General features: G+C 43.4%; 1 protein-coding gene across 18 annotated transcripts in view; it reads right to left on the reverse strand.

Moving 5' to 3' along the window:
• Window positions 1–23,802, reverse strand: part of TNFSF4 (TNF superfamily member 4) — a 289,735-nt gene that overhangs the window by 219,121 nt on the left and 46,812 nt on the right. For 14 of the 18 annotated variants that reach the window (XR_013416472.1, XM_015123982.3, XM_078000094.1 and 11 more), the window contains one exon: window positions 9,232–9,404. Coding sequence is in view for 11 of the 18 variants with exons in the window: in XM_078000094.1 (XP_077856220.1) it covers window positions 9,232–9,312 (81 nt within the window). In the remaining 7 variants the exon portion in view is untranslated. Of the gene's footprint in view, window positions 1–8,552; window positions 9,405–11,927; window positions 13,362–23,802 lie in introns of those variants that run through there. The other 4 variants (XR_003730952.2, XR_013416473.1, XR_013416476.1 and 1 more) reach the window with 2 other exon arrangements.

Below are 23,802 nucleotides of genomic sequence, written 5' to 3' on the forward strand. Positions count from 1 at the left end.
GGTATTAATGTTATTAATACTTTTATAGCTTTGATAGTTGTATTATTATTATATAGAAGAATGTCCTTGGGTCCAGGAATGATACACTCAAATATTAAAGTGATGTGGCATCACGCCAATAATTTCCTGTCCAACAGTTCAGGAAAAAAGTCATTATACTTTTCTTGCCAGTTTTCTTTAAGATTGAAATTATTTCAAAATAAGAAGAAAAAATTAATTTGACAGTCATCAAACTTTTTTAGGTAAGGCCCAAGACTACAGAATTTATAACCAAACTATTGTGTATTCCCTGAAGGACATTTGCTTTTAGTGATTCATAAGGTTTCTTAAAAATCAAGTATTTTTTTCTGGCATAAAAATATGACTCCCACATGCAAAGCTAATCTACAGTGTGAGAAGTGCAGGCAGTGGTTACGCTGGCAGGAGGATGAAGGGGAAGTGGTGGCTGGCAGCAAGCCCTGAGGAGCTCCCGCAGCTCTCCATGCTTCCTGATCTAGGCTCTGAGTGCATGGGTGTATGTCCTTCATGCACATGTACACCCTCCTGCTGTACTCAGGGTTTGTACTCTTTTCTATAGACATACTGTACTGCAATAAATCATAAACTTAAATTTAAAAAAAACAAAAACAAAAACAAAAAACACAGGCGCAGTGGCTCATGCCTGTAATCCCAGCACTTTGGAAGGCCAGGGTGGGTGGATCACTTGAGCCCAGGAGTTTGAGACCAGCCTGGGCAACATAATGAGACCTCATCTCCACAAAGAATCAAAAAATGAGGCGGGAAGATCACTTGAGCCTTGGAGGTTGAGGCTATAGTAAGCCATGATTGTACCACTGCACTCCAGGCTGGGTGACAGAGTGTGACACTGCCTCAATTTAAAAATAAAAAACAAAAAAAGGCACAGGCCTCGGTCTTAAGAAATCCACAATCCAGCATAAACAGAAGATGATGACAGCTGTCACAGCTGCATGTCTGACACCCACAAACCAACAGTGAATCACCAGACTAACCTACAAAGAAGCTCTAAATTTGCGCTTCAACAGGAATTCAAGGGAGAAGGTTACTGGGGCCCAGAAAAGTAAATATATATATATATACATTCACTCACTCACTGGCTCTCCATACACTCACTCATCAACTCCCCCGTTCTTCTCTCACATAAAATTCGTAAATGGGTGTCAAGATTCTATTTTACTACCACCTTATTACTGCTTTCCTCTCACAATGGGAGGGAACATTCAAAAGATGTTTATTTAAAGGGACTTGGTCATAGGAAGCCCCCAGTGGTACCTTAACAGTTGTGCGTGTGTCTCAGTGAGCCCATGTGGTGCAGATGTGAGGGAAGAGATGGGAAATGGGGGAGTCAGAAGTGGTCTCACCATGTCACTGGCCTCCAGGTTATCACCCAATGTCCATCATTTCCTACCTGCTGCCAAGAAGAAGACCCTGGTGCTCCTTGGACTGAACTTTGGCCTAGGACTTGCTTGACGCTGTGTGCACAGCTTTAAACCCCAGCTTTCCAGCACTGAACTACCATGACAGGACAGAACCCAGTGTCCTGGGGTAAAACCCAAGGGGTAGCAGCCGCACTGGGGAGACATGTACCCAGTCTGGACTAGTCCTTAATGTGTTGTTTTCACCTTTGTGAAGGTCTCTCATGTTTCTTTCTTTGACAGGAAAGACTTGGGGGAAGTCCCTCTGATTTCCCCCTGCTGACACTGGGTCCGCTTTGGCCGCTTGACGTGTGTGGGCTTCCTGAAGTCTCTGTTGCTGCGGACCAGGGCATATCACTTTGCCCGTGGTAAAGGAAGAAAGGAAAATTTCCACCCACCTGAGACAGGCTGCTTCTATCTTCAGCCTGAGGCAGAGCAGCCATCACTCATCACCAGCACCCCTCAGGTCTTTCTTTGCTGGACTGGTGCACGGGCAGGGGCAGGGGCGGGGACAGTTCAATCCAGGAGACCTGGGTTCCAGCTGTGGTTCTGGTTTAACTGTGCTTCTACCCTAGCTCTGTGATGTCAAGCAAATTATTTTTCATGTCTTCACCTTGGCTTCCTCATCTGGACTATAAGAAGGTATTTTCAAATAATCTCTAAAATCCTCTAGAATATAAATTCCATGAGGATGTCGTCCTGCAGCATAAGAGCTCAATAAAATGTTCGATCAAGAAATAGGCTGAATGCAGTGGCTCACTCCTGTATTCCCAGAACTTTGGGAGGCTGAGGTGGGCAGATCACTTGAGGCCAGGATTCTGAGACCAGCCTGGCCAACATGGCAAAACTCCATCTCTACTAAAAATACAAAAATTTAGCTAGGCATGGTGGCACACACCTGTAATCCCAGCTACTCGGGAGGCTGAAGCATGAGAATCACTTGAACTCTGGAGGCAGAGGTTGCAGTGAGCCAAGATCACACCACTGCACTCCAGCCTGGCCAAAGAGTGAGACTCTCTCAAAAAATAAAAATAAAAATTTTTTAAAAAGGAAATAGTTGGCCGGGCATGGTGGCTCACGCCTGTAATCCCAGCACTTTGGGAAGCCGAGGCGGGCAAACCATGAAGTCAGGAGTTCAAGACCAGCCTGGCCAACATGGTGAAACCCTGTCTCTATTAAAGATGTAAAAAATTAACCAGGCGTGGTGGCGGGCGCCTGTAATCCCAGTTACTCGGGAGGCTAAGGCAGGAGAATTGCTTGAACCCGGGAGGTGGAGGTTGCAGTGAGCCAAGATGGTGCCATTGCACTCCAGCCTGGCAATAGAGCGAGACTCTGTCTCAAGAAAAAAAAAAAAAGGAACTAGTTAAAGGAATCTCTTCTGAGGTCAACTGCCCCACGTCTCATCCACTTGACCTGCCTCTGATTTCAGCCATAACTACAGCAAACAGACAGTTCCTGCAAAGCTCAGACTCCCCTGGTGACAGTGCCCCATCTCAAGGCCAGCCCTGCAAGTTTTTCTGTTTTCTGTCTCCATTTCCGGCTCAACCTCACTGCCTCACAATCTCAGATGCAACAAAAACATTTTACTTCTCCGTCCCTCAAAGTAACTTGCGCATGATCTCAGAGTGTGCAAAGATTTTCTAAATAGATCAAATGAAAAGCATTAAAAGATTTTCTATTTCTAAATAGAACAAATTAAAAGCATTAACCGTAGACAAGACTAACAATTTGAACTAATATTCCTAAAAAGATATCCTCAAGAGAGTCAAAATGCAACTATGGGCTAAGAAAACATATTTGCAATATATATTTAGCAAAGGACTCATATCCAAAATAAAGAATTGCCGTAAGTCAATAAGAGAAAGACCAACAGCCAGCCGCCAAAGATTACATATTATTCCATTCACACAGAATTCAAAAATGGGTAAAATTTCCATTAACGGGAACTGAAGTTGGAATAGTGATTATCTTCGAGTGGAGTATTACAGAGAAGGACTACAAGGGGAGTTAGTTGCTGGACTGATGGAAATGACCAGTATCTCAGTCTCAGTAATGATTCCACAGGTGTATACAATGGATTTTATGTAAAATTGAGGTGTACACTTTGTGCACTTTGCAACAGGTAAGTTAGAGTTCAATAAAAAAGAGGGGGGAGAAATCCAGGCTGTTTTAGGTCACATGCTCACTCCTGCAGCCAAGGGCATACAGTGTGCTGATTGGTTTCGGACGGGGCCCTATGGCCCATCCCAAGGGCTGAGAATGGAGCCCACCCAGACCAAAAACGGACAGAGGAGGGGATCTCCAAGGAGAATTGAGAAGCATTTGCAGAAGATGAGGAAAAAGATGTTCTAAGGGAGACAGCTAACTTCTTCCGGTCAGGACAGAGGTGGGCCTTACCTTCAGCAAGTGGAGCTGGAAAACACAGGACAGAGAGAAAGACAGAGACACAGAGACAGACAGGGGCAGACAGATGCAGTGACCAGCCGTCGGCTTTCCAATTCTTTGTTCTCACTCCTATGAGTGAAGCTGCACTTCCTATGTGGGGGCTCTGAAAGGTTTCCCTGTATCTGTGGGGGAATTTGTTATTCTTTTTGACCATCTGGCATTTTGAGCCTGCTTTTAATTGTTTGGGGAAGTTCCCCGCCTTATGAATCTTGAAAGGAGGCAGGGTTGCCTCCCACTCTGTGCTGAAAATGCCAGTGTTCATGATCTAAGCTCAGCCAAGGAGACAGCAGCGCTCCAGAACCACAGAGACCACAGGGCACATGGGTGTGGAGGACTCGGTCACAGAAGAGTCTAGCCCAGCAATGTCAGAGCAGGCCGGTGTTCACGGGGTCAGAGGAGCGAGCAGCAGCAGCCGGCGCCCAGCAGCACAGCCTTGCAGTCCCCACCCCCCATTCTAAGGTGTGATGTTTGGCCCTTTTGCTGGCAGGCTCCACATCTGATCCTCCATCCTTCCCTCCAATCCTGTACCCCAGTCTATATCCTTTCAATAGTTCCTTTTTGGCCTAAACCAGCCAATTCATGTACACGGCTTGAAACCAGGAATCCTAACTGATAATAACATGCTTTCAGAAAATTCCCCCTTTTAGCTTATACTAATCTGTGAAGGTTCTGTTCCTTGCAACACAGAGAAGCAAAGCTGAAGCCAAAAGAATGCTTCTACCGTGTGAATTTTTCACACCATCATATGGTCGGTCACAAGGAAGGTGTCTGCTGGCAAAAGACCCTTAACACCCCACAAATCACATGACAGGAGGAAAGGGAGACAAGCCAACATGTGTGAATTGCAGTTAGGTCCTCAACTTACCTTATGTTTAGTTCTCATCATAAACCCACAGGATAGGTATTGTACTAGTGTGCTCAGGCTGCCATCACAAATACCACAGACTGGACGGCTTAAACCACAGACACTTTTATTTTCTCACAGTTCTGGAGGCAAGAAGTCTAAGGTCAACATGCCAGAAAATGTTGTTGCTGGTAAAACCTCCCTTCCCAGCTTGCAGACGGCCACCTTCTCACTACGTCTTTGCATGGCCTTTCCTCTGTGTGTGCACAGAGGAAAAGATCTCTGGTATCTCTTCCTCTTCTTACAAGGACACCAGTTCTATCAGATTAGGGCCCCACCTTCTATGATCTCATTTAACTGTTAACCTTCTTAGAGGCCCTGTTTCCAAATACAGTCATACCGCAGGTTAAGTCAATAAATGAATTCTTGGGGGATGCGATTCAATCTGTAACAAGTATTGCCCCAATATTGCAAACAAGAAACATGAGGTTGAAGTTCTTGTCCAAGGTCTAGATAAAGCCTTGGCACTTTTCAGTCTGCTTATGCTTTTCAGTCTTTCTTATCAAATCCTGGAAATTCAAGCTTCAAAGTATGAAGTAGAAGAAGAGTATGGTATATCACAGAGCAGTGAGAAATGAATGAACCTGAGATGAAGCCAGTGTGACTGTCCGCCAGTCAGCCCTGAAGCCAGGGAATGGAATAAACCAGATAGATCCACTGGCTCCTCTCCAAGCTCCAGTCATGCCATGGCTGGCACATCACTGCCTCGTAGCACCTTGGGTCCTGCGTTTGGGTCCTGACTCTCACATGACTTTGTGAGTGCTGACAAAGACTCCCTCCTTGACCAAACTTTAGTCAGGTTCCCTTAAGCCCTCTTCTCAACTAGGCCTTGCCCTTGACCTGCTGAGCCCAGTTTTAGCAATGAATCTTGTTAAGTCCATTTACTGAGATTCTCTCACCCTCAACATCCAATCAAGCTCCTCTTCCTCCACCTAATCAAGTTCCTCTAGGTAATTTTCCATCCACTCCCCCACCCTGCTCATTGGCTGTAAATCCTCCCTTATCCCTGATATAATTGGGTTTCAATCCTCTCACCTATTGCAATAATCTTGACTCTTATTGCAACAGTCTTGAATAGTCTTCATTGCTGTTTTTCACAGATATCAGGATAATTTTTCTTTAACGCTTTATTAGGGGCAATATTTCTTTAACGCTTTATTTATCTCACATTTCTCCTTACATATCTCCCCAACACACAGTTGTGCTTCAGCTGGTGCACTGTCAAGAGGCAAGTGAGTGGGTGGGACGGTGGGTGACACCTAAAAGTCCCATGGCCTAGCTACAGAGAAAAGTCAAAGAGCACCTTGAAGCCTCTGAAGAATGGACAGTGGGATGAGTCTTAGGAAAAGGAAGATGGAAGAGAATAAAGGGAAGAAAACGGAGGGTTCCTAGCAGCATGTCGGACTCGATCGGAACCAGCCTTACGCTATCAATTTGGGACCCTCCAGGAGCAAAGGGCCCCAGTCTTGATGGCCTGAGGGCCCCAAGTCCAAGGGGCAGCACTTGGCAGAGGGACAAACACTGGATAATTATTCTGGTCCTGACTTTGGTGCTTTCAGCTCTGCAACGTTAGGCAAATCAGCTGACCTCTGTGACCCCCCCGCCTTTCCATGCATGAAATGACAGTAACAATGGCTCCCTCACAGGTGCAAGTGAGAACGTAAGTGAAATAATTTGTTTTCTTTTTTAGTGTGCTTGATATTTACTGAGAAGAATGCAAATGCTCTTTCTAACTGGTCTTCAGGAGCTGGGTTGAGGGCCTGTTTTTGTTTGTCTGTTTTGTTCCTAGTATTTTTGCCCAAATGTGCATATCTGTGGGACTGATGAAATTATGAAAGAAAAAAGGACAGCTGGGCAAAACCGGTGCATGGAAGAAAAGGAATGTCATGATTTGGGACTGCCGGGCCCCTGTAGCAAACCAATGGGGCAGGGAGTAGGTTGGGAGCCAACCAGGCCCAAAGACTGGCTCCTTTGGGAGTCGGTGAGCTGTCCAAATCAATGTCCAGGGAGGTAGAGCCAACCAGGCTCACCTAGGTTGGTCATTGTCTCTAAAGGCAGGGTCTGTCGGTGAGATGTTGTGGGTGATGATGTGCTCTCTGGGAATATGTAGGCTGAGCAATGGCAGCAGCTGGGCTGTGGGTGGTCTGCCCAATATGTCACAGACCCCTGGCCTACAGCTGGGGCTCAGAACAGTCCAAATTTGCAAAGCAGACATCCTGGGCTGGCCTGAGTAGGCAGCAGCGTGGTTTAGAGCAAGGCCCCTGCCCAGAGGCAGGCAAACAGAGCATCATCCTGAACAAAGACGAGCACTACAGAGGGATGATGGAGAGAACCAGAGGGCAGAGGGGAGGGAAGGGGACCAAAGGGGCACCTGTGGAAGGGAGGCAGTGGCAGCTTACAAGGCCCTCCCCCACAGGGCCCAAGGGTCTTCCAGCCCAGTAACAATATCTTCATTATCATCCTGGCCAAAACACTGCTTCCTTTCACTGAGGACATTACAAATGTTATACTATTATTATTATTATTATTATTATTATTATTATTTGAGAGAGAGACAAGGTCTCACTCCGTTGCCCAGGCCGGAGTACAGCGATGTCATCTTGGCTCACTGCAACCTCCACGCCCTAGACTCCAGCGATCCTCCCACCTCAGCCTCCCGAATTGCTGGGACCACAGACATGCACCACCATACCCGAGTAATTTTTGTATTTTTAGTAGAGACAGGGTTTCACCATGTTGCCCAGGCTGATCTCAAACTTCTGGACTCACGCCATCCACCTGCCTCGGCCTCACAAATTGCTGGGATTACAGGCGTAAGCCACTGTGCCCGGCCACGAATGTTATTTTTAAAGCACACACACATTCCTGGTGGAAAGTAAGTATCCTCAGCACCCATTTCCTGAAACGTCTTTTAATCATCGCAATATGGAGATTGTATTATTATCACTATTTTAAAGACAGGGCAGTATTTTCCTGGGGCAGTATTTCCCAAATTGTGTTCCATGAAATGCTAATAACAGTACTAAGAAGTAAGTGGTGTTCACTTTTGAAAATGTTCCTGTAGCCAAATATGTTTGAGAAATACTGCACAGAAATGGTACGTTCGTAAGCATAGACGTAGGAGTCAGAGACCTGGGTTTGGAGCCAAGCCCCACTGATTATCAGCTATGTGGGTGCAGCAGTAATAATCCCAGCTTCCTTATCTGGGATGTAGGAATAATGAAGCAGTAATAATCCTAGCTTCCTTTATCTGGGATGAAGGAAATACCTGCTTCGTAAGGTTGGTGTGAGGGTTGATGTTATGAGGTAACAAATATAACGCTCTTAGCACACAGCTGGTACAAAGAAAGTCTTCAGTAAATGGGAACTCTTATTGGTATTGTAGCAGGCTAAATATTGTTAACATCTCACAGCTAGACCTATAACTTTTTTAGGGAGAGATCAATTTTGTTTAGGAAAACTTCTTAATAAACCACTTGGAAGCATGGCCAGCAATGAGACTCTGAAGTTACAAGCCATCAACAACCAAGACCAAAACCTGGCAAACCAAGTTTGAAAAAGCCAGAGTCCCATAGAGGATGAGTATTGATTTCTCTCCTTGCCTGACATTATAACAAAGAGGTTCAGGGCACAAAGATGAGATCTCACCTCCGTCTTCACCTCCCTCTTTTTAGTACTACTCCATCCTTTACAGATTCACCTACACACACTCACACATGCACACACACCACTCCCTTTTCAGGAAGAAAGTTACAGGCTGCAGTTAATTAGACATTCTATGATTTGAGCTTTATTACTTCCTCTTTACTCTCTGAACTTTAAAGGAACCCATTTCTGTAAAGTTTAAATTATTTCAATTAGGTGTATTACCTTTTTAACTGGGGGTGGGTGGGGGTGAGCACTTTTTATTTTTTAATGTTGAAGACTCCACTCAGTCATCTGAGCTCCAGGAAGCCTTCCCTGGCCACCCATAAGTTAAGAGCCCCTCTTCCGAGCTCGCAGAGCACCCGCTTCACACCTATGCTACAGAACACACCGCCAAGGATGGAAATTATCCAAGGGTTTGTGTCCATTGCCATGCCAGGCATCCAGCTCTGCTCAAGCACGCAGGGGCCCTGACTTCCTCATCTAGGTATTCTCAACACCTCCACCAGCAGCTGACTTCCTCATCTAGGTATTCTCAACACCTCCACCAGCAGCTGGTAGGCAGCAGAGCTACTGTTACTGAGCTGCCCATGGCACCAATGGATCTATGAATGAATCTGAACGTCCTCCCTGGGGAAAAGCACTTGCTTGTTGAGGGAGGAATGGGGGTCTGAAATGCTAATCTCTGCCCTATAGTATGGGTGTGCATACGGTGCACCTTCCAAAGCCCAGAGTGGCATTCTTATTACATCCCGGAAACCCCCGTGTCAGGGGCTTTTGGGGTGACATCCAATATGTAAATACCAGGGTCAGGTCCTGCTGAGTGGCACAGCAGTGCCATATGTGAAAGTTCCACCAGCAGCGGAGGGCTCTTTCATTAGTCATTTCACTGCACACAGCTGTAAGGAATCTGGCAAAGCTTGATTTGGCTGGGAGGAGTGCATTTTCCACTTGTAGGCGTCTTGAAAACTTTCATACTAAAAAAAAAAAAAAAAAAAAAAATTAACAACAAGAATATCATCATAGTTCAAAATAAGAAGCCAAAAATTGAAGGTGGAGAGCCAGGGTAGCAAGCATAATGGAGGGACTCTAAGACCCAGGCTTCCACCAGGACCCTACACTGACTCACAGATGTGTAATGGCCATGGCAAGCCTTATGTGTAAATAGAGATCCTAACATGTCCAGAGGTAGTGGCTGTGAAAGCCTGGGCAGATGCCAGGCGGTATTCTAAGGTTAAGCATTGCTATGGTTTGAATGTGTCCCCCAAATTTCATGTGCTGGAAACTTAATTCCCAAATTCACATATTGATGACATTTGGAGGTAAGGCCTTTGGGAGGTAATTAGGATTAAATAAGGTCATGAGTGTGTGGCCCCCACGGTGGGACTGGTAGCTTTATAAGAAGAGTTAGAGTGACCTGAGCGGACAGGCCTGCTCTTGCCCCCTCGCCATGTGATGCCCTCTGCCATGTGAGGACGCAGCAAGAAGGCCTTCATCAAATGTCAGCACCATGTGCTTGGACTTCCCAGCCTCCAGAACTGTAAGCAATACATTTCCTGTCTTTATAAATGATCCAGTCTGTAGTATTCTGTTACAGCAACAGACGATGGACTAAGACAGGCATGATTTGGGGTACAGAGAAGGAAAACTGAGAGGTCACAGAAGAGAGAGGAGGGTAGAAGCTGGGGGAGAGGCACTGATGGAACCAGCTTCCATCCTTCCCTGCAGGGCTTGGAAATACCCATGAGGCCACAAGGGAGAATAAAAGGAAGCAGTCCTGCTTGCCATGGCTGGGTCAGGGTCCGGAGGCCAGGACTGCTTTATGTCCCTGCTATAATGGACTTATGGGCTTTTTAAGACTTTTTAAAATTATGGCTCCTAGAACTGACTCTACTGATAACTTTACCCCAGACTCCCTCCCTGATTTTGACCTTAGTTTGTGTGTGGTGGCGGGAGTGAGAGACTGCAGTCCAAATGGAATGCAGTTTGCCTGTCCTCTATCAGAATCAATGCACTGCCTTTCCCCCCGATTTTTACCTCATGATATATTTATGCATTTAAAACATGTTTATTGAGTGAGCTGCATGCAGCAAAATGCAAGTAAAAAGCATTTTTTTTCTTTTTTCTTTGTCCTTTCAACTCCTCTCTCTGGATTTGCCTTGTCCCTCCCTGCATTTGAGACGAAAGCTAACCAATACCACGGATTTTCTAGCCACTCTGAGCCATTAAATAAGAGGCTTTTTAAAACAAACAAAAAAGTAAAAAAAACAGTCTACTCAACCTGAAGCTTCTCCCCTCTCAGGCTCCTTCACTTAAGGTTTGGAAACTCGGTACCAAGGAGGAAGGCATGGACTTCACCATTTTCTGTCCTCCACCTCTCAAAGGCAGCTGCTAATTCTCACGGCTCAAGCTGTGAGAGATTGGGAACTGAGGGAAAGGACACAGTAGTTCACGGCCCTTACTGTCATGACACTGCCTTGGCGCTCTCTGGATTTAGCAGATTTTCCAACGCTTTCCTTTCCAGCCGCACTTAGGCACATTGCAGTTAAAGAATATGGCCACCAGGTGGCAGTAAAGGCCCTTTTTTCCTTGCCAGTAGATCCTACCCTCCGGTTTTATATGGCTACATAATTTCTTTAAGATGAAGTTAAATATGCTTTCCCCACATTTAAAAAGAAAAGAAAGTAAACACCTAAAACCACAAACTGGTCAACTTAGCAAAAACTAAATATAATTTAAAGATGATGCCCTAGGGAATAAACGTTGAAAGAAAACCTCCCAAGTTGTTAATTATGTAATTACATAACTAATTTACTAAGTCTTTCTCTTCCTCAAATTATTACTGTGTAAGTCTAAATCTCATTCCCAGATCTTATCATAATTTACCTTCCCTTAGTTTAGAGTCAGAAACTTTTCCCCAAAGGCTCCCTGTATGACCAGTTGTCATTTAAAGACCTTTATTAATAACTATTATACTAATATCATTTGTTTTTGACTATACACCAGTTACAGTTATGTTACAGTCACTACTTAGAGTCATGTGTTGACTACACACAGACTACACACTGTGAGAAAACCTAACTGTGGTATTATTTTATCCTCACACCACCCCTACAAGATAATCACTCATGTCACCACCACTGCCCCTGCCCCCATTTAGGGTTGCCAGAAAAAAAATAGGACACACAGTTAAATTTGAATTTCAGATAAGCAACAAATAATGTTTTAGTATATGTCCCATGTACCATTATGGACATAGTTACTGCATGGGGCATAAATATTTCATGGGACATATTTATACTAAAAAATAATTATCTGAAATTCAGCTTTAACTGGACATCCTAGATTCTTATTTGATAAATTTGGCAACCTGACCCCCATTTTATGGATAAGGAAACTGAACCTCCAGGAAGGTAAGTAATGTAATGAAGGCTAAGAGCTGGTAAGCAGCATCGTGGAGCTCTGAACCCCAGACCCTCTCAACCGGGTTCCCTCCATACCATACTGCCCCTCCTTGTTGTCCAGGGAATTCTTCTCATCTGCCAGCTGCTGGTAAAATAATCTGCCATCCTCAAGTAAAATAATCCTTGTCACTGCTCTCAACTAAATCGAAGAAAAGCTTTTCTTCCCAGTCAAAAAGGAGTCACTGAAAGACAAATTCCCATGACTGATTTTCCCATATCTGTCTTCCTTGCCAATTTATCATTTTTGAAAAAAAAAAAAAATTGAAAACCTCCCTTATTTTTTTCCACACTGATTCTCATATTTTTGTAACTCTTTCAAGGCTACCTCTAGTAAACTGAAATGTAAATACAACAGTCCATCCCAATTTGTTCTTCTGGCTTAATTATCTGAAACATAATACAGTAATTTAAAACTACACATAAAGAAAAAACAAAATAAAACTGTAATGTCATTGTACTATGAGGATATCAAAACTTTTTGTTGGTGGTTTTTTCCCACATATCTTCCAATATTTGAGTGATGATAGACTTAGTCAACTTGTATTCCACTGCAGGATTTACTGTCTTACACGTACACATAATAGGACAATAAAACCATGTTACAGTCCCATGGCTATACCAGAACACCTCTCCCCCACAATGTCAAGGTTAGTCCCCAGCAGAAAAAAAGTGGCAACAAAGGAACGTTTAAAGGAGTTTAAACATGCAAAGTGCTTAGAACAGTGCCAGCCAAATAGTAAGTGCTCAGTAGATGTGAGCTAGTGTTACTATTAACACCTCCAGACATTACTAATGGCCAGACTTGGAAATGGCTTTGTATTAATGACTAACAGGCCATAAACAATGCAGAATGAGAGAGAAGGAATGGTGGTGCCCAGAGTGAAGCAAAGTAGGACTGGGAGAGAAGGGAGAAAGGCCATTGATTGATTCAACAACCATGTCATGAGTGAGTGCTATGTGCCGGTCTTGAAGGGATGGGGAGCCCAGTGAGAGAGGCAGGTCTTTGTAGTATGGTGTGATAACTGTGCACTGGAGACAGCAATGCCCAGTACAGCATGGGAGCACAGAAAAGGGGAACCTTAGCCAGTCTAGGAGGTCAAAATGAGGTCAGGGAAACTTTGTAGTGTGAGACCTTAGCTGACTCTTACTGACCCAGTAACTGCTGATCAGGCTGAGGCTGAGAAGATGGCACATTCCAAGCAGTGGGGGCAACAGCAAGCAAAGGTGCAGACTTCAAACAACAAAGCGTGTGCAGAGGACGGGGATCAGTTCCCTTCTCCTTCGGAAAACCAGCCAATTACTAAGAAATGTAAAGTTACTGGAATGACGGAACACCCATCTGTGGGCCCCTGCACGAGGAAGTAGAAATGCAAGACTTCTCCCATCTTCAACCAGCAGCAGCAAGACGGTGGCCACCACCAGATGAGAGAGTTGATGTCATGGAGAAAGGAGGTTTGTCAGCTTCATATGTTAACCACTGAAGAGATGTTACATGTTAAATATATATATATATATATATATATATATATATCGCTCTGTCGCCCAGGCTGGAGAGCAGTGGTGCAATCTCAGCTCACTGCAACCTCCACCTCCTGGGTTCAAGCGAGTCTCCTGCCTCAGTCTCCCTACATGTTATATCTTAATTATTAATATTACTTGCAAAGAAATTCATTCTCACCAATACATGGGGCTTTCACATTGATCCTCATAAGCACCCTCCCTAAATCTAAAATAATAGATTCCCACCTTAAATATGAGAAAATGGATTTCCAAAGGGATTAAAGGATTTTTCTCAAAATTATATAGCCAATAACAAGAAGAGTAGAAGTTGATCTTCAATGTTGTGCATTATTTTATTCCCCTTCTTTTCCACCTCTTTAATGAAAACACAGCCTTCAAGACCCTGCTTGAATCCCACCTCCTCTGCAAAGCTCTCCCTCCCTCCCCCACAGCACATGACATAGAGTCTTTCCTATACCAAGTATGCAATAACAGTGTGATGACTGGTGATGATGATCAGGTGGCAACTGTCAGCCTGTGTGGGTGCCTTGTGACCACTGGATAAAGGGGAAACTGCAGTGGTCTGGACTCAGGAATGAAGTCCCCTAGGAAGGACTAGGCTTTGAGCCAGGTCTTGAAGAAATTGGTAGCTGGGAACTGGTGGAAGCATGTGGGGTAGGAAGGAGAACATCCCACAGGTGATGGAGAAGTAACAATTTGTACAAAGACACAGAAGCAAAGTGCACCAAAACTATGCCTATCTTCTATGTCTCTGGCTTTAATATTATCCTTGGCAAATCCTTTATAATTAGAGAATATCTTCATCTGTTTAGGCCACTATAACAGAATACCTGAGACTGGGTCATTTGTAAACAATAAAAAATTTATTTCTCACAGTTCTGGAGGCTGGGAAGTCCAAGATCAAGGTGCCAGCAGGTTTGGTGGCTGGAAAGGGCCTGCTCTCTGCTTCCAAGGAGGTACCTTAAACACTGTGTCCTGACATGGTGGGAGGGACAGAAGGGCAAAAAGGGGGGTGAATGCTGTATCCTCATGGCAGAAGAACAGAAAAGAACAAACACTCCCTCAAGCTCTTTTGTAAGGACCCTGATTCCATCCAGGAAGGCTCTGCTCTCAGGACTTAGGCCTGTCATCTTAATACTATCACAATGGTGATTAAGTTTTAACATGATCTTGGGGAAACACATTCAGACCACACCGGAAAGAAATAGACAATTCTGGACAAAGTATTTATTCTCTTTACTTGCTTCTTTAGTCCACACGTATTTTGAGTGCCTCTCATGGGCAAGACTCTATGGGAGGCATAAAGATGAATCAAACACAGCTCTTTCCTCATGGACAATGTATTCACTAAAAGAGGAAGACCTATGCGTAACTATCTATAATGAAAGGCACAAACTGGAAATAGCCATAAACAAGCTATGAGCTGCTGCTAGTGTTTATCACTTCAAAGTAGGGATCTTAAGAGGAGAATCTTTTCCCAAACATAATCATGCTACAAACATTTGTCAATGTCTTTTATTCTCCTGGGATAACCAGGAGGTCATTATATTAAAGAAGAATAGATGGTATCACAGCTTGGATGATACAAGCCTCAAATAAAGTGGTTTTATATGACAGTGGAGGAGTAATGATTGCAATTAGAAATAGAAAGCAAGAGAACTATTTTATTTACTTTAGGTGGTACTTAGTAAACGAGGAACTGAGCTTCTACAGCAGGTATTAGCAAGACATGGCCTGTGAGATTTGGCTACTGCTGTTTTTGAATTAATAAAGTTTGTTTGAAACACACACAAAAAAACAAACAAACAAACAAACAAAACAAAGTAGGGATCTTTGTGGGCCAGTGGGCCCAATGTGATTCTATGAGTTCTTATGAAAGGCGTGCGATAAAGTCAGAGAGAAACTGGCTGTTCCCTTCCTAGAAGCAATGCTGTTGGTGCTGGATTTTCAAGGGTACAATTTTCACGGCTTAGACAGGTTCTGGGCCATTCTAGGCAGAGGGAACCACATGAGAAAAGATATAAAGGAGGAAAAGTTCCAGGTCCAGCAAAAAAGAGTGAGGAATTTAGTTTTACTGCAACATTAAGATAAAAATAAAAGAATGGAAAACAAAGTTGCAAACGTGGATGAAACCGGGTCAAACAGTGGAAAGAATATGAAACTCTGAATTCCTAAAACAGAATTCCAGTTCTGCCACTTACTGTCTACATGACCTCAGGCAAATTACTTAAATCCTCTGAGCCTCAGTTGCTTCATCTGAAGAATGGGATCAGACAGGTGGATTTTCAGGCATGCAATAAGGTGGCACCCCTTCAATCAGAGATTCTTTAAATATTTCTTATTCTTTAAATAATCATGTTTTTTAAAGGAGAGGCTGAGCACTGAGTCAGGCAATGACTCCTAGCCTTTCCTCCACTGTCCCAGGAAGTGTCAATATTCCACCCAGCCACACAGGACCCTGCGGCTAATCTGAGTCCTCTCCTTTCTTTGAAACGCATACAAAAGTTTCTAGTGGATTTGATTCAATGATGTCTTGGTATTTTTTTGTAGGTTGTAAATATGAACGTCTGCCCTCTGGCTTGCACTTGGCTCAGTGCAGCTCAGGGAGTAGGTTTGAGGGTTAAGGGTATTACTTACTCAGAGTGCTCCATAAGAATAGCTGCTTCTGTGTGACCCTTGACAGCAGAGGAAAAACAAGCCATGGAGACTGGCTAGGGGGTCATTTAGAAAGACTATTTCATAATCCATAAAAAGCCACTCGAGGCCTGAAATAAGAGAACAGCACTGGGAATAGGGAAGAAAGGATAGATTGAAAAGCTCCCATGGAAATGGAATCCCCAGGATTTAGCAAATAATTGTATGTTAGATGAGGTAAAGAATGAGGTTGAAATCTGGCTCTAGGAAGACGGCAAAGCCATTAACACAACTAGTGATATGGGGAAGAAGAGCAGATTTAGAAACGAAGTCAATGAATCTGTTTGGGACACAGTTGGAGGAGCCAGCAATCACAAAAACAGACAGAAAAGGACATCAGACAGGTAAAAATTCAGCCCTGTTCAAGAAAGAAACATGATAGAGTAAATGATTAATGCACACACAGTCTTTGTGTGTTTCAGGTGGTTCTATGAACTAGAGTGAGGAGGCTGAGCCTGGACACTGTGACCAAACCATGGACTGTTCCCATATTCTACAACTTGCATTCACTCCTCGTAAACCTCTTGATGAATTTTTCACACATTCTGGCCTCAGTTATATGGATATGGTCCCCAAAAGATGTGAATGACCTTACTGGGGCAAGAGAACTCCTTCTCTCCTCTGTTGAGGTTTGAGTCTTCAAAATGAACTAATAGAGAGATTAACTGGAGAAAAGGCATATAGACTTATCAAGTCTATATGGGGCATCACAGGAAAGTGAGTACCCAATAACCCAATGTGCTGTAGCAATAGAAGTTTATATACTCAGATAATAACCTGGAACAAACTTCCTCTGGGCTCTGGGTGTGGCGTCAACTCTAACCTTCCTTCCTGCAAGTCAGTCCCACCTGTTTGATGAGATTATAGGGAGTGGGGCTCAAGTCAGTTGCTTCCTTCTGGAGGAGCTTCCCTTAGTCAGATATAGCAACTTTAGCAAAAGTCCCTCCCTCTGCTTCAGGAGAGGCAGAAAGGCAGGAGACAGCAGGCAGGAGGTGGTCGCAGACACCTTGATTCCATGGCTGCTGCTTCAGTTCAAAACACTCAGCATGTCAAAATGCCATACTTACGAGTGTTGTTTTCTGAGCTTGAACATTCTAATCCCCAGAACCTGTAAATGTGCTGCTTTACATGGTCAAAGGGACTTTACAACTATGATTAAATAAAGGACTTTTAAATGGAGAGATTATTTAGATTATTCAGTGGGCCCAATGTAATCCCATGGGTTCATTTTTTTAATTTTTATTTTACTTTGAGACAGGTTCTTGCTCTGTCACCCAGGCTAGAGTGCAGTGACACAACACAGCTCACTGCAGCCTCAACCTCCCAGCCTCAAGCAATTCTCCCACCTCAGTCCCCTGAGTAGCTGGGACTACAGGTGCACACTACCACACCCAGCTGATTTTCTCCTTTTTTTGTAGAGACAAGGTCTTGCTATGTTGCCAGGGCTGCTCTCAAACTCCTGGTCTCAAATGATCCTCCTGCATCAGCCTCCCAAAGTGTGAGGATTACAGGGGTGAGCCACTGCGCCCAGCTCCCATGGGTTCTTACAAGGGGGATGCAAGACAGTCACAGAGAGACAGACTGGAAGATGCTACACTGTAGGCTCCGAAGACGAAGAAAAACACCATGCAGAAGGAACACAGCCCTCCTGACGCCTTGATTATAGCCCTGTGAAACCCAATTTGGACTTGTCACCTTCAGAACTATATGATCATAAATTCGTATTGTTTAAGCCACTACATTTGTAGTAATTTGTCATAGCACCCACAAAAAATCAATACAATAGTCATAGCGAATGGCCTGGGTCTCATGGTCAATGGATTAGCGCTTGAAACGTTAAAGGCTGTGGACAGATAACCTTTGAGAATAACTGATGGTTAGTCTACAGCTGTGGTTCTCAACCAGGGATGATTTTGCCCTACCCTCCTAAAGGATATTTGGCAATGTCTGGAGATACTTTTGATTGTCACAACTGGGGAGTGGCTGCTACTGGTATCTAGTGGGTAGAGACCAGGATGCTGCTAAACATCCCACAAAGCATGGGAGAGTCCCCCCACCTCCCCAACCAACAAAGAATTACCTGGTAGAAAACTTCAATAGTGATAAAGTCAAGACACCCTGTCTTACAGACTGCAACTAAGTTCAGAAACTACACTGACAGTATAAAGAATATCATGGGGAAAAAAGAGAGACATGGGATTTTTCTACCATGTATGAAATTGTTTTGACAGAAAAATGAAACCTGACTCTGATCAAGTCTCTAGAGTTAACTACAATCGTGCATCCCTTAACAGCAGCAATATATTCTGAGAAATGTGTTGTTAGGTGATTTCATTGCGTAAACATCACAGAGTGCACTTACACAACCTGGATGGTATAATCTACCACACACCTAGGCTATATGGTGTAGTCTATTGCTCCTAGCTACAAACCTGTACAGCATGTTACTGTACTGAAAACTGCAGGCAACTGTAGCACAATAGTATGTATCACAACATATCTAAACATAGAAAAGGTAATGTGTTGTGCTACCATGTTACAATGGCTATGTAACTAAGCAATGGGAATCTTTCAACTCCATTATAATCTTTTTTTTTTTTTTTTTTTAGATAGAATCTTCCTCTGTTGCCCAAGCTGGAGTGGTGTGATCTTGGCTCACTGCAACCTTCACCTCCGAGGTTCAAGAGATTCTCCTGCCTCAGCCTCCCAAGTAGCTGGGATTACAGGCACCCGCCACCACCCCCAGCTAATTTTTCTATTTTAGTAAAGACGGTGTTTTGCCATGTTAGCCAGGCTGGTCTCGAACTCCTGGCATCAAGTGATCCACCCACCTCGGCCTCCCAAAACACTGGGATTACAGGCATGAGCCACCGTGTCCGACCTCTATTATAATCTTATGGGACTACCATCCATAATGCTTCATCGTTGACAGAAATTTCGTTATGAGGGGCATGACTGTACTAATTTACAGGAAACAGAAAATGGAGGACACTGTTATATAGGACCACAGACATCCAATCCATAAAAATCTACAGGACAAAGTACTCAGTTTTTCAACTGATTGCCTGGATAACAAAACAGAGAGGGACATGGAAGGGGAATCTATGGAATAAAAGATTTAAGAGAAAAAGGAACCAATTACAATACGTGCAGCTGACTTTTATCTTAATTCAAACAAATAAGCTGTAAAAAATGTGCATATGCATTTGAGATAATTATAAATTTAAATACTGACTAGTTTATGATATTAATGAATTATTGCTAATGTTAGGTGAATTTATTGTTTTGGGGTTACTTTTTAAAAAGAAATTATTATCTATAGAACTACATACTGAAATATTTACAGATGAAATAACATATCAGCTGGGCGCAGTGGCTCACACCCGTAATTCCAGCACTTTAGGAGGCCAAGGCAGGAGGATCACCTGAGGTCAGGAATTTGAGACCAGCCTGGTCAAATGTAGATATGGTAAAACCCCATATCTACTAAAAATACGAAACTTGTGGCCGGGCATGGTGGCAGGTGCCTGTAATCCCAGCGATTCGGGAGGCTGAGGCAGGAGAATCAATTGAATCCGGGAGGCGGAGGTTGCAGTGAGCTGAGACTGTGCCACTGCACTCCAGCCTGGGTGACAGAGCAAGACTCTGTCTAGGAAAAAAAAAAAGAAAGAAAGAAAGAAAAAGGAAGGAAGGAAGGAAGGAAGGAAGGAAGGAAGGAAGGAAGGAAGGAAGGAAGGAAGGAAAGGAGGGAGGGAGGGAGGGAGGGAGGGAAGGAGGGAGGGAGGAAGGAAAGAAAGATCAAATTTGCTCCAAAATAATACAGGAGAGAGGATGTGTGCAAAACAAGATCAGGCCACATGCTGCTAATTGTTAAAGCTGGACAAAAAGCACATGGGGACTTACTACGCTATTAAGTCTACTTTTATATATCTTTAAATTTTTTTATGTTAAAACATTTCTTTATAAAAAAGAGTACTATGAAAATATCTGGTTGCTACGAAAAATGATTATTTTTTCAAAAGAGAGAAAAGACTGGCCCCCCTCTTTCCTGTATTTCCTCACCTCTCCAAAGAATCTGTTCACATTTGTCACACTTAGACACGTATTCCCGACCCAAACAGAAAAGCAAAAGTAACCAGAATTCTCATAGCATCTGTTAGGTGCTAAGTAAGTAGAAAAAGTTCTAGTTTAAAATGTGTGGCATTCACTTGTGAAGACAGAAGCTGAGAGGGGACCCCGTCCTTTGTTAGATACTGCTCTGCTCATTCTCCATGGCTCTTGGAAACAAGAGCCCAAAGAGAAACTGGTCCTCAAGAGACAGAGCCAAGACTGAGCACAGGCTGCGCCACAACCTCCACCAGCTCTGAGGGAAAGACCATGCGGGGGTCTGCACCTACGAATGGCAGCACCCAGCACGGTGCCTGCCGTGTGGTGGCGCTCTATAAATGTTGGAGAAAGGAGAGAGGAAGTTGATTTAGTGGGTTTAGTTTTTAAGTGGGTCTGAATAAAAAGTGAGCTTTTGCAATATCCTCTAATCCTCCTCAAATATCCTTGCAGTAGAAGGAAAAGTTAAGTGAGAATGTAATTGCCAAGACTCCTTAAAGTGACATTGGTCACAGCAAATGTAGCAGCTTCCTGTCTTAGTAAGAACTTTCGGGACGTGCTGGGCTGACGCTGTCAGCTGCTGCTTTGTAAAAATAAGCCCTATAATTAGATAGCTACTCCTTAGGAAGCCCACTCAAGTGCTATCCTTTATTTTTAACCTTTAACACAGTCTTCAAAATAGACTCTGCAGGGACTCGCCCACAGCTGCCGAGTCAAACCCCAGCCGGCTCCACCCTTCCTGCTCCCGGCTGCATTCCGCTAAAAAAAGAGCCGCGGGCTCCCTACGCAATGGAACGCAGGGTCTGAGCACACAGACGGTTGCAGGGAATCTAATACCCCGGCGGCACTAAGAACAGCTGCGCCAAATTTGAATCTTCTTTATTTACTCAGCCAGGCAGCTAACACATATAGATAACATTTTGTTTCATCTTGAATGCACAGAATTCACAACTGCTTTCTTAGCTCGGTCCTGTTGCTCAACAATCCTTTTTCACACGTGAATGTTTAATGTAAACCAGTCTTCCACTTTCTCTGTAGCAAGTGATACTATGAACCTGTTGGCATAGTTAGTTGAGACAATAAACATTTATAATCATGTGGGTCAGGAGTGGGAATGCCAGAGGAATGCTTAGAGCAAAGTCAAGGAAAGGTATTATAGGGCCAAGGGATGTAATGGGGATTTCATTATATTTTGTTGCTTTCCTTTTTGTTGCTTATAACTTGGTATTCACATTCCCTAACAGATTCTTTGAAAAAGTCTGTGCATAGCAAATAGGGCTCCATTTAAATGGACACATTAGGATGGTCTATAGAGTTGTTCACTGCAGGAATTAATGTCATACTCTGTCTGTACAAATAATTGTATTAGGTGACAGGCAATACCAACGTTTATATAATTTGTGCTATATACAGCAGATGTAACTCAGAGGCCATGTACTTAATCCTAGAAAAAATCTCAGCGTTAAGACACTGTTCCCTCAGTGTCCACAGATCCCACAAACCCTTTGCATTCTAATTAAAGCTCTGCTGGGCTTAAGGCTAATTGGTAATAAAACCCAGGCCGAGAAAGCCTTTCTGTGAAAGAATCCATTTGTCATGCAAATAAGCGCCTCCAAAGTGCTAAATTTGAATTTTGAATGTTCACCTGTTATCTTAACATTTCTTAGAATGTGGGTCAGCCAGCAATTGCTAGATCATTCTTCCAGTTTTCCTCATTGCCATCCTTCAAAGAGCTAAAGAGCATGTTATTTGTATTGTTAAATCAGTATTTTGTTGTTGTAGACCTAAAGTAAATGAATCACTGTAGTTGTCTTTGGTTTTCTTTGGAGAATGCTTTTACATTCTAAATATTTTCCAATTACAATAATTTCTTTGAGAAAATTTGTCAGTTTCCTTAAATAATAACCTTCAGGTTAGGCTTGAAATTCAAAAGTATGGCGGTTCCTTCCTAGTGAAGGTCCTTAAAGGTCTTTACACTCCGTTCTTGAGGAACTTGCTAGCCACTAGAGGGCGCTCTCAGCACACCGGGACGGGATTTGTTAGTTGCACAGAATTAAGAGCCATGCGCTGATTGTTGGGCTTTGGGCCCTGCTCGGGGCCCAAAATCAGCCTGCAGAGAGAAGCCACCTCCGAGAGCCTGCATTGGCTCTCAGCTGCAAAGTGCCAATTCATCTGCCTTCAGTGAACCAACTGAGCAAACCTGCTAAAAAGATTATTTTTTACTCATTTCTGAATAAAATATTTCATGGTCAACAATTGTTTGTACATAAACTACCTTGCCTGCTGTCCTTCATTGACATTCCAGGGTCTCCAGAGGCATGGAATACAATGCATGTTCAGGACTGCGACCTGATGGTGATGTGTACTGAAGTGGAGTGTTGGATTTCGATCTTGGCCAAATGGTGGCTCCTTGGTGACAGGTCATGTGCTTACTTCCTCAGCAGACAAGTTCTCCTCCAGCCTCACTTGTGACCCATGATGTATCATGAACACAGGCTGGTGTTGAAGCTCAGTATGTAGCCCCCTTGGCTAGAACACATATTTGATAACAGTAGCAAAGAGAAATCAGCAGAGTGTAGCAATGCCCTGAGAGGTCCTAAAAGAACTCGGTGAAGGAAGCCATGAGGGTTGACAACTAATACCTAATGGCTAAGACCTAAGAGGGTAGAAGAAGAAGAGGTCCTCCACAATTAGCATTTGGCACGTAATAATGTGAAGCAAGACACATCACTTCCTAGTAATACGCTATAAACAGGTGATGATAAAGGGCGAGGGGTTGTTCCGCAATGAGAAATCCAGTCCAAACCCAGAGACCAGCTCACAGCCACCCAGCTGAGTCCAAAACAACTAGATCTTTGTTAGACAATTGCCATCCAAGCCAGAGTGTTATGAAATGAATTGTGTACCTCCACCCTTCAAGTTTATGTTTAAGTCCTAATCCCCAGTGTATTTGTATTTAGAGACAGGGCCTTTACGGAAATAATTAAAGATAAATGAGATCATAAGGGTAGGGTCCTAATCCAGTAGAACTGGTGACCTTATAGAAAGAGAACAAGACACCAAAGATCTCTCTCCACAAACACACACAGAAGAAAGGCCTCGTTTATGTGAGCACAGTGAGAAGGTTGCCTTACTAGAAACCAACCCTGCAGCACCCTGATCTTGGACTTCCAGACTCTAAAACTGTAAGAAAATAATGTCTGTTGTTTAAGCCACCAGTCTGTGTACATTCTTATGGCAACCCAAGCAGACTAATAAACAATAAGTTATGGCAACACTGACAAAATTCTTGAGGGATCTTTGAGGAATACAGAACTCTCCTGAAAAAAAAAAAATGGAGCATTAAAAACTAGTTTTAGGTGTTTCACCTATAATCTACCTTGTTCATGTAAAAACGATAGCAATTTCTTGGGTAAATTTTGTGCAAATATCCCATTTCATCAAATCGAAGAGACCAATGCTTATAAGGCATTACTGTATTTGCTATTAAGAAAAGAAAACAGTGACAATTGTTATACTCCATGTATTGTGAGACAGTCTTTATTTCAAAGATGGTAAAATGTGAAAATGTATATGTATGTACATATATACA

Source organism: Macaca mulatta, chromosome 1 (assembly GCF_049350105.2).
Source record: "Macaca mulatta isolate MMU2019108-1 chromosome 1, T2T-MMU8v2.0, whole genome shotgun sequence".
Taxonomy (NCBI): domain Eukaryota; kingdom Metazoa; phylum Chordata; class Mammalia; order Primates; family Cercopithecidae; genus Macaca; species Macaca mulatta.